This window comes from Notolepis coatsorum (genome assembly GCF_963971535.1).
Source record: "Notolepis coatsorum genome assembly, chromosome: 4".
Taxonomy (NCBI): domain Eukaryota; kingdom Metazoa; phylum Chordata; class Actinopteri; order Aulopiformes; family Paralepididae; genus Notolepis; species Notolepis coatsorum.
This window is the reverse complement of record NC_140168.1, coordinates 151,243,740-151,256,577: the sequence shown is the minus strand read 5'-3', so window position 1 is coordinate 151,256,577 and position 12,838 is coordinate 151,243,740. Positions and strand designations below refer to the sequence as shown.

Genomic DNA, 12,838 nt, shown 5'->3' with positions numbered 1-12,838 from the left:
TATACCCCTTTATATATCTTCTGAACCACTGGAGTTTGAGTCTCTATACTCAAACTCTGTAGCACTCAACACTTTGATGAACATTGTTACTCAGCTGATAGATTTGTGCCCTTACTTGTAAGTCGCAGGGCGGCTACGTGGTGCAGTGGGCAAGGCGCTCACCACCAATGCTGGAGACGCTGGGTTCGAGCCCAGCTCTCCACATTGCTTTCAGTTTGGCTGGTCGTTCGTACTAATACACATTGGCAGTATTAGGGGGAGGGAAAACTGAGGGGTGGGGATCGGACGTTGTGGACAGCGACTCCTACAGGTCGGTTGGTGCGCCTGCGCAGTAGAATCAAGAAGCGACGGGGGCGGCGTCCCTCCAAAGCGCAGACCCCTGACGCTGAAAGATTGCGCTGCGCAGAAAATGGGAAAAAAAATGGGAGAAAAAGTGGATCAAAAAAAGAACTTGTAAGTCGCTTTGGATAAAAGCGTCCGCTAAATCGCTAAATGACTAAATGTAAAATGTAAATGTTGCGCTAGTATTCCATAGGCTAATGTGAGTGAGACCAGGGTATAATAACTGCATTATTGGTCCCGAGTACAGGATTCAGGGGAGCTTGAAGGGTTAATCATGTTTTAAATACGAGGTAAATACAGATACAACATCCCCCCATATCATATTCCCCCACATCATTATGAAATGGAATTGGAATTTGCTACCTTCCCAGTTCAAATGCATTAGTAGCCGACACAATTTTAAGAAAAAAGTTAAATCATGGCTCCTCGACAATGTTAAAAACTAGATTTAAAAATGTATGAAAATGTTGTCTGATACATTGTTGTCTGTGGCTACATTTGTACCGCACTTAAAATTGACATGTCTATGTAGTTTGTCATATTGTTATTTGTGGTCATGTTTTGTATTGCTTATCTGTCTGAGACCAAGGACCACAATGGAAATAACTAAGTCTTGACTTTTTTGTGTTTCATCCTTGATGTTTTCTTGAATCTTGAATAAAAAGAAATTCAAATAAAATAAAATATGACTTATTCTCACTTTGGCCGCAGAGCGAAAGGGATTCAGCTTCGTGATGGCCCCGGACAGCTTGTTCTGACGGTGGACAGAAGATAGAACATGATATAACACGGTACAGTTGGCAGTGGGGGAAAAAAGGAACTTACAACGACTTTACAAAACAAACCTGTTTGTGACTTGAATTGTCCATCATCACCTCGCTCTCCAAGTCGGAGTCCTTCTTCTCCTGTGAATGGAATTGGTCAATAAAACATTAAACATTCTCTTTTTCGAATAGCTGTGAGTCATTAGCGTAAATTAGTTTCTGCCCAACACTGAGTAAACAGTTGAATAAAAATAAGGACGTTTCAGGCACTCTTCTTCCACACCAACATGTTTTTTAATGGTTCTAATATGAACTAAGCTATTTATTAAAGCCTTTTTTATATACAAGAAGAGTGCCTGGAACTTCCTTATTTTTATTCAACTGACTTCCCTCATCCAAGAGCACCTTCAAAAAGACACAGGATTCACACCACAAAGACGCTGCAGCCCTCCTTCTTGTTCTACTGAGTAAACAGTATTATCAATGCTCTGGCTCCTTTGCCCTTTTCATAAATGCTTTAAAAAGGAACACGCCAACATGTTGGGAAATTAGCTTACAGTCTTCTCTAGAGAGAGAGACAATAAGATAGATACCAGTTTCCTCTCTGTGCGTTCAGTAGAAAGCTATCTGGCTGCATGTTAGCCTAGCTTAGCACAATGAATGGAAGTGGACAGTGGCGGTTAGAATGGCATTGTCCAACTAATACCTCTCCCAAAGGCTAACCGGCACAGTCCGTTTCCATTCATTGTGCTAAGCTAGGCTAACGTGCAGCCAGATAGCTTTCTACTGAACGCACAGAGAGGAAACTGGTACCTATCTTATTGTCTCTCTCTGGAGGACGATAAGCGAATTTCCCAAAATGTTGGCGTGTTCCTTTAAAGTCTAATTATGACTTCTTGCCATTACTGGATAACTCCTAGGTGCTTCCAGTTGCTGCGTAAATTTGAATACTATTCACACAGGTGAGTTACCTGCGCCTAGCGACTTTCAAGTTTCATGGAGCATATTTTCTTTTTTTGTATATCTACTTTTTCTCCCCATTTTCAATTTTTCTCCCTTCCCCAATTTCATATTGTCCAATTATACCCTCCCCTGTCTCGAACGCTGTTGGCCGTGCCTCCCACAGGCCGGCTGCAATGTGGACGAAGCCTTGCGTCACGTGTCCCCTCCGGTACTCGAGGAGGCAGCCGTCGCATCTTTTCACCTGCACAGCGCGATCTCTCAGCGGCGAGGGTCTGTGTGGGAGGGACACGCCGCCCTTGTTGCTTCCTGATTCTACTGCGCAGGCGCACCAACCGACCTGTAGGAGTCGCTGTCCACAACGTCCGATCCCCACCCACCAGCTTCCCACCCCCTAATACTGCCAATTGTATTAGTATGAACGACCAGCCAAGCTGGTAGAACGCCGAGAGCTGGGCTCGAACCCAGCATCTCCTGTGTTGGTGGCGAGCGCCTTGCCCACTCGCCACCTAGCCGCCCCCATGGGAGCATATTTTCAACCCTTTTCAACATCAATGGTGTTGTGAAAGATCTACCAAAACATACACTTCATACACCTATGAACGCAACATTAGTTAAAGACGGGGACCACCTCTGGTGATGATAAGTCAAAATTAGACTGCTAGCTTTATGAGAGTATTTAAATTTGAGGGAACTTTATACTTTTACTGTTTTTGCATAGAAAACATAATATATACACAATTAAAGATGTATGAAGATTATATACTTTCACATTTGAAGCCTGTCAACTTCAAGAGGACGTAATCAGAGAAGCAGAACTGGACCACATACCACTTTAACATAACCTTTAATCAGAGCAGCAGAACTGGACCACATACCACTTTAACATGACCCATAGAGGTCAATGGATACACAAACGTCATGTAGAACGTGTACTTTCACTTTAGATACTTAAGTACATTCAATAGCAAATACTTCTCTACTTTTACTTAAGGCAAATTTGAATGGAGGACTTTTACTTCTACCAGAGTACTCATTTATCTGAGTATTCTACTTTTACTTAGGTAAAGGAACTGTGTTCTAAGGGTCAAAGTGGGTATCAAACAGGAGGGAAGACGGTCATTTTTTAAACTATGGATACCAAACAGAGAAAGACGACTTTAAACTGTTAAACAGTAATCCAGAACTATTTTATTGCACTGTAAAAAAGAAACAATGATTTTATATCTCTGCACTTTATGTGCTCATTCCATGTCTATTCTACTACTTATTGCACTGCACTATTTTACTCCGTCTATTCTATCTTACTCTTTTTATTATTGTCTATTTTTTAAACTGAATCAACCCATAAACAAGGTGGCCTGTTGGGATGTTAGATCCAAGAGTTCAAGAGTTTTTTTTTTTATATTTGTCACGGCATACGAGTATACAATGAAATGCGGGTGGTCTTGGGTGGATCCTAATGTGAAAAACTGATTTTATGTCTGCACTTTATGTGCTCATTTTATGCCTGTCTTTTTTCTGTTGTGAAGCACTTTGAGCTGCAGTTTCTGTATGAAAGGTGCTATACAAATAAAGTGTATTATTATTATTATTATTTCTTCCACCACTGCTGATATGCTCCTTTAAGGTAACAAACAATTACCGGTGCTGAGGACTGGAATGGATTCTTGAGAATCTTCCCCATAACTCCACCCTGCCAGGGAACACAAACAAGAGATTACATAACCCTCGTCTCTGGTCTCAAGGCAGCACAGATCCACGTGGACAAGACACCCAAACCGTAGAGGTTAAACCCTATAGTTTACCTTTGAGGTCCTCTCGGACAGACTGCTGTTGCTGACGGAGAGGTTGCTGTGTGCAGACAGGTCTTCCTGAAGCAGAAGAGGGATACCATGTAGATATAGGATAATAATAATAATAATAATAATAATAATAATAATAATAATAATAATAATAATAATAATAATAATAATAATAATAATAATAATAATAATAATAATAATAATAATAATAATAATAATAAATTGTATTTGTAGTGCACTTTTCGTTCACTAGGATCCCAAAGTGCTACAGGGTTAAAACAGTTTAAACATTATTAGTAATAAAATAAAATACAGATTTTTTTTTTTTAATAAAACATAGTTAAAACATAGTATAAACAGAAAATTTAAAACAACAGCACAAGAAAATATTTAATCACAAGAAATAGCTAACAATCAAATGCCTTTTGAAATAAGGTTTGGTGCTTTAAAAGAGTCCAGGGCCCTCATTTATCAAGTTTTCTTAGAAAGTATTCTATTTTCGTTCTTAAGCACAGAATTTAGAATATGTGCACGCACAAAAAAAACGGGATTTATCACACGTGCGTACACAGGTCCTACGCACACCTGTCTTGATAAATATCACCTTGCTCCTAAGCTGGAGCTTGTGCACTGTTTTAAGTATTTGCATACCAGAACCGCCCCGATTAACCATATACGGTAATGGGCCACCCCCATGAAATGTGGAAAAGTGGACTAAGCCGAGGGAAGCGTGTTGTACATGGTGACGTCGGATATTATATCTATTAACTTCCTAAAAGACCATTGCTGCCTGGACACCGCAAACACTAATAAAGACCATTAACCACTGTTTTGCCGTTGCCCGTTGGTCTCATTAATGCATGCTGGAATAAGAATGCCTTTCTTCATTTATTTTTAATATTAATAATTATTATATTACAATAAAAGACAGCTCCGTCTTTTAATACACACATATATATTGTACAGTAACGTCAAATAAATACGTACAGTCCCCGCTGAAATACGTACCAGCAGTGATCTACAGCATAAAAGATAGCCATTTTATAATACTATTCTGAGTAGATAATTCATCTGTATCGCAACAGAGTCACGGATCTGGTTGGGGCAGGTAGCATTATGTCGGGAAAATCTTTATGAAATAAACAAATGTGAATTAAAAAATTTAAAATTAAGTTTAGCATATTAAATCATTTTTTTAAGCTTTCCGAGTAGATAATTAATCTGTATCGCAACAGAGTCACGGATCTGGTCGGGGCAGGTAGCATTATGTCGGGAAAATCTTTATGAAATAAACAAATGTGAATTAAAGAATTTAAAACGAAGTTTAGCATATTAAATCGTTTTATAAGCTTATAGCTTTTTTCGTGCTGATTTGAGAAGGGTCCAGCTGCAGAGCCGGAGAGCAATGCTCTCAGGGCCAAGATAGCACTTATACTATTTTGAGAGAGACAGCAGAGAGACAGACAGCAGAGAGACAGACAGACAGACCTTATAAATACATTTTATTTGATTTGACAGACACTGTTCCACAGTGTGTGTGTGTGTGTGTGTGTGTGCGTGTGTGTGTGTGTGTGTGTGTGTGTGTGCGTGCGTGTGTGTGACTACTAGTCTCCTAGTAGAGACTCCCCCCTGGACCACCTCCTAGTAGAGACTTCTCTATAGGAAGAAGACGAAGATGAGGATTAATTACATGAATTTTCTGGTTACAGCCATGTACTGCAGTGAAAGGGTTAAGTTTTGCTTGCGGTGGTTGCAATTCCCTCTCCTCATCGCAGCCGGTCATACAGTCTTTACTAGGAGGTGGTCCAGAGGGGGGGGGTCTCTACTAGGAGGTGGTCCAGAGGGGGGGGGTCTCTACTAGGAGGTGGTCCAGAGGGGGGGGGGGGGGGTGAGTCTCTACTAGGAGGTGGTCCAGAGGGGGGGGGGGGTCTCTACTAGGAGGTGGTCCAGAGGGGGGGGGGATGTCTCTACTAGGAGGTGGTCCAGAGGAGGGGGGGGGGGGGGAGTCTCTACTAGGAGACTAGTAGTCACACACACACACACACACTGTGGAACAGTGTCTGTCTCTCTGTCTGTCTGTCTCTCTGCTGTCTGTCTCTCCGGCTCTGCAGCTGGAGCTTATAGCTCCAATTTGGGTCCCAAATTGCGGTACAAATGAAGGAGGTGTCTCGGGTAGTGGACTGACTGGACTCTAGTTAATATTATGTTCTCTCTGCAATTAGACTGCCCCTCATTCATTCATTCATCCCTATCTGATGCTATCTCTGAAAACAGTTCCTGCGAGCGCAGTCAGTGCATCCGATAACGCTATATATAAACCATATGCTGCATTCATTCGGAGAGAAAGACCTATTCCACATGCTATTTAGGGTTTGACAATAATTACACTACTATCGCTATTTCACAATGAACTATAATGAATTACGGGGGTCATACAGAACACGTCAGTCAAGCTTATTTCCGCGTTGAAACTAATGCATGCAACTGAGAGCTATGCCGTCCGTCTGCAGTCCCCATATTCTACCGATGGGCGCCAGGTACGCATGGTCCGACCTGTGCTTAAATATACGCACAAAGTCAAGCACAAGTTCAAATTGATAAATCCCACACTTTGCTTAGAAATGATTGTACGCACGGGTTACGCACATATCTGTGCGTACGCCACGTTGATAAATGAGGGCCCAGGAGAGTATAGACTCCATAGGTAAAAGGACACAACCCCCAACACCCCTCACCTGAGACTGAGCGCCCGAGGGCTTCTGCTTTTTGAAGATTCCACCAAACATTCCTGTTTTCTCCTGTGAATGGGAGAAAAAGAGGCGAGAGGGGTTAGGATACTGCAAATGTGTGGCGTTGTTGTATCGCTATGGGTGGGTTGGTTAATGAGACTCACCTTAGCGTTGCTATTCTCAGTCAGATTCTCATTGCTGGCCGAGACTTCCCCGTTTGCAGACAGGTCATCCTGGAAAAAGAAAAAGAAAAAGGAGGTTTAACCTGTTGGTATTAATCATCAATCAAAAGTGCGACAAAGGGGCTATTAAATGCTTGCAAAAAGAAAAACCTGTTGTATAGAAGATTGATTAAATACAGAATTAATGAAACAGAGTCTAAATATAAAATGTATAAAAACAAGTTAACTATTATTATGAGAAACTGTAAAAAGGAATACTATGCCAATCTACTAGAAAGTAAAAAAACATGATATTAAGGGTATTTGGAAGGTGCTTAATAATCTTATCAGAAAGGGGTCTAATGGTGTGAACTATCCAGATCATTTTATTGTAAATGAAAAGTCCATAAGCAACATGGATGAGGTGGTTGATGGTTTTAATAAATTCTTTGTACGTATTGTACCTGAATTGGCAGAGAAAATTACATTCACAACTGGGTCACTGGATAAACTGATAGACTTCAACTCAAGCTCAATGTTTCTTTATCCGGTAGATGAAAATGAAGTAATGGACACTGTATTGAACTGTAAGAATAAAAAAATCTAAAGATTATAATGATATTGATATGGAGACGATTACGAAAATTGTTGGGGGAATTATAAAACCACTAACTCACATTTGTAACTTATCCTTTCAAACAGGAACATTTCCAAATAAAATGAAAATAGCAAAAGTAATACCATTATTTAAATCAGGGGATAAACATACTTTTACAAATTACCGGCCAGTCTCTCTACTACCTCAGTTCTCAAAAATACTAGAAAGGCTTTTTTCAATAAGACTTTTCAGTTTTATTGAAAAAAATAACTTGCTTTCCGACAGCCAGTATGGTTTCCGACATAATAGATCAACTTCATTGGCACTTACAGACCTAATTGAGGAAATCACCACATGTACAGACAATAAGACATTAGCTGTAGGAATATTTATAGATTTTAAGAAGGCGTTTGATACTATAGATCATGGTATATTATTAAAAAAACTGGATCGATGTGGTATTAGAGGAACTGTTCTAAATTGGTTGGAAAGTTATTTGGAAGACAGGAAACAATTTGTACAAATTGACAAACATAGGTCAACACTGATGAACATCGTCTGCGGAGTACCGCAAGTAGGGGTGGGAATCACCAGTTTCATCATGATACGATATGATATCGATTCTTTGGACAACGATACGATATTTGCCAATATCACAAAGTCTCTCACGATACAATACGATACGATTAGATTCAGGTGCCTGCGATCGATATGAGATGATATCATATGCCCATTTAACACAATCAGTAACATTTAGATCAACAAAAAAAAGGTAATGAAAATATCATTTGACATTTGTATTTTTGAGCTCTTCCAGACATTTAAAGGAAAATCAATCTATTGTTTTTAATACAAATAGACCTCCTGTTCACTGTAAAGTGCCACGTTTTGATATATTGAGCTTTAAACTTTAAGCTACATTTTTTGGAACTCAAAACTCACAACCTCCCTCTCCCAAACCGTTCCTACAACAATTTGTTGATGTTGCATGATCATGTATAGGCCTACATTTATTATGTATTATATTGTTTATGTTTAAATAACATTTAAACATCAAACTCCTCTGACCTCATCTGGTCTTTCCAAAGACTCGCGCACACACACACACACAGAAAGTGAGAATGCTATGCTGTAACATCTACACACACGGAGCTACTGCTGTTGTTCTTGGGCGGATATGAGACTCGCCACAGGATTTTCAAAATAAGAGTATCGATATGAATCGATCTTATTACATCGCATCGATCCGATTCGATTGTTGATAATTACATCGATGTATCGATCTGGATCGATGTATCGTCCCACCCCTAACCGCAAGGGTCAATTTTGGGTCCGATACTGTTTTTATTATACATTAATGACATATGTAGAGTATCATCCATCATGAAATACATTATTTTTGCAGATGACACTAATATAATTTGTTCAGGGCAAAATTTGCAGGATCTTTTGCAGGTGATCACACAGGAGTTGATAAAGTTAAAAAAAAAATTGATAAGAATAAATTGTAAAGTAAAACTAAATTAATGTTATTTGGAAAGCGCAATAGTGACATAACAGTGAAAGTTATGATAGACAATGTATTAGGGATGCTCGATATTGGCTTTTTTACCAATACCGATATTGTCCAACTCTTAATTTCCGATACCACATTTTTATGCCGATATCGGCCGATAATATCGGACATCCCTACAATGTATGTATTGAAAGAGTAAAACAAACCACATTCCTGGGTGTGATCATAGATGACAGGATAAGCTGGAAACCACACATCAGTCATGTAAAATCCAAGATGGCCAAAAGTGTGGGGATTATGTATCGATCCAAGAATTTTGTCAACCAAAGGTCACTTCTCATCCTCTACCATGCACTTGTAGTCCCATATTTAAATTATTGTTCCAATATATCACCTCTTTATATTCTGCAAAAAAAGGCCATAAGGATTGTGTACAATGCTAAGTACAACCAACACTCTACCCCATTGTTTTTACAAGCATCAGTGTAACTGAGGGGTTACAAAACCCTGACTGTATTAAAGATTGTGATAGATTAAACCACTGCTAGTTATGTACTTTAATTACTGGCCAGACAGTACATCAAATATAGATGGTGAACACCCACAATAACACGGCATTGACAAAGAAATAGTATTTGAGGGTAATTTATTATTATTAGGCAACGTTAGGTTACAGAATGAGAATTAGGGTCGCGCTTGTATGGCGAAGAATATACGTAAAGTCAGTCAATAGCATGAGTCACTAAGAATAGCAGGAATCCTACGATGGGTCTAAGTTGACACCACCTGTCGTATAGTAGCAACTATATAGGGCAACACTGGTACCGCCGGGAGACAATGGGTTCCCTCCGGGGGTGTAAGGCCTGGAGGGTAGAGGAATGTTCGGGTACTCCGTCTGATTCAATGAGGAATAAAGAGACTCCAGGTACAGGAGTCGGTCCTTGTAAATCCCTTGATCAGCAGCAAAGTAATAATTGTAATCCAAATGCTCGACAGCATTGATGACAGCTAGCCAGCCTCCGTCCACGAGGCCGGCCCGAGTTGTAATCCTCACGAGGTTGAATCCCAAACGATAGTGGAAATCAACGATGCTCTTCTCCGGGTACCACGTTCCAAATCAATATAATCCAACCAGTAATGGTTCTGCAATCGCCGACGCCGATTCTCCTGTGTACATGTCCAACGGTTCTCCGCCTAGGACTCCTCGGGTGTGGGCGACGTATTTAGGCCACACACCCTGGTTAAGTACACTAGCTAAAGACACGACGAACCGCTGGGTAATGCTACACACGAACGAACTGTGGCCGCACAGAAAAAAAATCTGCATATGGCTCGCCGACAACAAACTATCATTACACATGGGCAAAACAGAGTCCATTCTCTTCGGTTCAAATAACAAACTCAGCAAGACCGACGGCTTCTCGGTTACAGTGGGTGACAATATTATCACAAGGAAAGATGAAATTACCTACCTGGGTTCCATCCTAGAGGCTAATCTTTCCTGTGACAAAATGGCATCCAATGTAATAAAAAAAGTCAACCAACGAACGCGATTCTTGTACCGGATCTCCTCTCTGGTAAACAAGAATACCCTGAAGACTCTAGCAGGAGCACTCATTCAAGGGTACTACGACTATGCTTGCACCTCATGGTACCAAAGCACCTCAAAGGCACTAAAAAACAAATTACAAACATCTCAAAACAAGCTAGTCAGACTACTACTTGACCTGACTCCTAGAACCCACCTCACCCCTGCCCACTTTGACAACCTAGGATGGCTTAGAGTAGACGACAGAGTACAGCAACTTGCAATGGGCCTGGTCTACAAGATACACTACGCGACCAAGGTACCCATGTACATGTCAAAATACTTCCCAAAGGTCAGTGAATACCACGATCACAACACCAGAGGGAGCTCCACAAATCATGTAAAACCCAGATTCGGCTCAAACAAGGGACTAAACACGTTTCGCAATTATGCCACATCAATGTGGAACGCCCTGCCTAAAGCTGTAAAGGAATGTGAATCACTACCCACCTTCAAAAACACTCTCAAAAAACACCTACGTGAGACTGCAATTCGAAACTGGCCCCTACAAATGTCCTAACCTAGTTGTACAGTAAATGACCAAGTAAGGCTTTGTCAATATTCCAATGTACAGTGTAAAATGTGTGTGTGTCCCCTACCCAACCCCCCCCCCCCCCCCCCCCCCCCCACCTCCAATGTACAGCCCTCACCCAACCCCACCCCACCAACCTCCTCCAATGTACAGTTTCTACGCCAAATGTATATACACTCCTTTTCTGGACACTTTTGTATCACAAACAGTACTGTATTTGCAAATCTGATATGTCATAAATGTATAGATGTAGCAGTACTGTCTATCTGTATGTCATGTATGTCATATATGTTATGATGAATTGAAAATGGGGGACCCTGGTGTAAACAAGACGAAAGTCTTTCTCTGGTCTGCATCCCCTTAACAATTGTATGTATTGAGATGTACTGTACTGTACCCATTCTGCAATCTGTTAATAAACTTTTCAATCAATCAATCAATCAAGCACGATATACAATAAATGAACGACTATTTACTTCACATTAGATTAAGTCGAACTCAACGTTACTTCATTAAACTCTGACACTTTTACCATTCTATTCGCACGCGGTTCTCAATGCTCTGTTAGACGCAAGGTTGCTCACTTCACTGCACGTTGACTCGTGGTGAAGGTGGGTAAGGTACTGAACGAAGACACGAAGCTAAGACGGTGTGCGCACCTTGCGCTGTATTTATACTTAAGTGAATATCTAGTCCCAACCTCAGTCCTTGTCTGGTATCACTACGCTGACTCCGGGCATGTTCCGACATGCCTGCACTTGTCTTTGAACTTGCCGTTGGGGGCTTGCGCGCTGGCGCCTGGGGGCGCTGTCCAATAGGAGAGCGAATATTACTCTGGTTGGAACGCAGGTAAAGGGATATTCCGTGTATATATATAAATAATATACAAAGTATATCAAACAATAAAGGTAGATTCTCAGTTTAATCTGGCCCTTCACAACAATCAGCTTTTAAATAATAATAATAATAATAATAATAATAATAATAATAACTTTATTTGTATAGCACTTTTCATACAGAGGTTGCAGTTCAAAGTGCTTCACAACAGTAAAAAATACAGGCATAAGCGAGCATAAAAAAGATAGACAGGTAGCAAGGTATGGTAAATCACAGTGTTTCACATTAGGATCTAGCATCCCAATATAGACTGTTTACAGTTTTCAGTAATACAAATAATAAAAGTAGTTTAAAATGATTCAGTTTAAAAATAGTCTAAAAATTATAAAATAGAACGGACATACAACAGGGTATTTAACATACAACAGCAGTGCATCAGTAAGAAGTAAAAAGTGTGATAAAATAGTTCTCTTAAAATTACAGTGCATACAGTAGGAGGTAGTCAGATAAACTTAGCATAGAACCGACACATGAATTTGATAGGCAGTGGATAAAAGTAGGCAGGGTAAGAATAGTGCAGGTAAGTACAATTTGTGTCAGGATATCCCTGATGTTTCATTGAAATGCCTGAGGAAGGGAGCTCCAGTAGCTCACCGCGTACCTCGAGCGTTATTTCGGCGCCGGGGACAACCGTGCTCGTCACGGATCTGGGGTTAGCGAGTTCGATTCCCGGACTGCAGCCGTATCTTTCTCAGAGTGTCTTCCCCCCATCTGTACCCATTCAAACCTGTTTCTGTCTGTCATTCTTGACCAGAGAAAATGCGATAAACGCAAAAAAGAGCCAGCGGAATGGCCAAAGTTTAAAAAAAAAAGAAATGCCTGAGGAAAGAGATAGGTTTTAAGCTGTCTTTTGAAGATGTCTAGCGAGTTGGCTTCCCTGATGTTTTGGGGTAGTTTGTTCCACAGTTTTGGGGCATAGTTGATAAAGGCTGCATTACCAATCCTC

General features: G+C 40.5%; 1 protein-coding gene across 6 annotated transcripts in view; it reads right to left on the bottom strand.

Moving 5' to 3' along the window:
• apol1 (apolipoprotein L, 1) overlaps window positions 1-12,838 on the bottom strand; it is a 283,625-nt gene that overhangs the window by 32,888 nt on the left and 237,899 nt on the right. For all 6 annotated transcript variants that reach the window (XM_084313412.1, XM_084313414.1, XM_084313415.1 and 3 more), the window contains 6 exons: window positions 6,765-6,833; window positions 6,607-6,669; window positions 3,875-3,940; window positions 3,712-3,762; window positions 1,188-1,247; window positions 1,043-1,096 (listed from right to left, as the gene is read on the bottom strand). In XM_084313412.1, coding sequence (XP_084169538.1) covers window positions 1,043-1,096; window positions 1,188-1,247; window positions 3,712-3,762; window positions 3,875-3,940; window positions 6,607-6,669; window positions 6,765-6,833 — 363 coding nt within the window. The remainder of the gene's footprint in view (window positions 1-1,042; window positions 1,097-1,187; window positions 1,248-3,711; window positions 3,763-3,874; window positions 3,941-6,606; window positions 6,670-6,764; window positions 6,834-12,838) is intronic.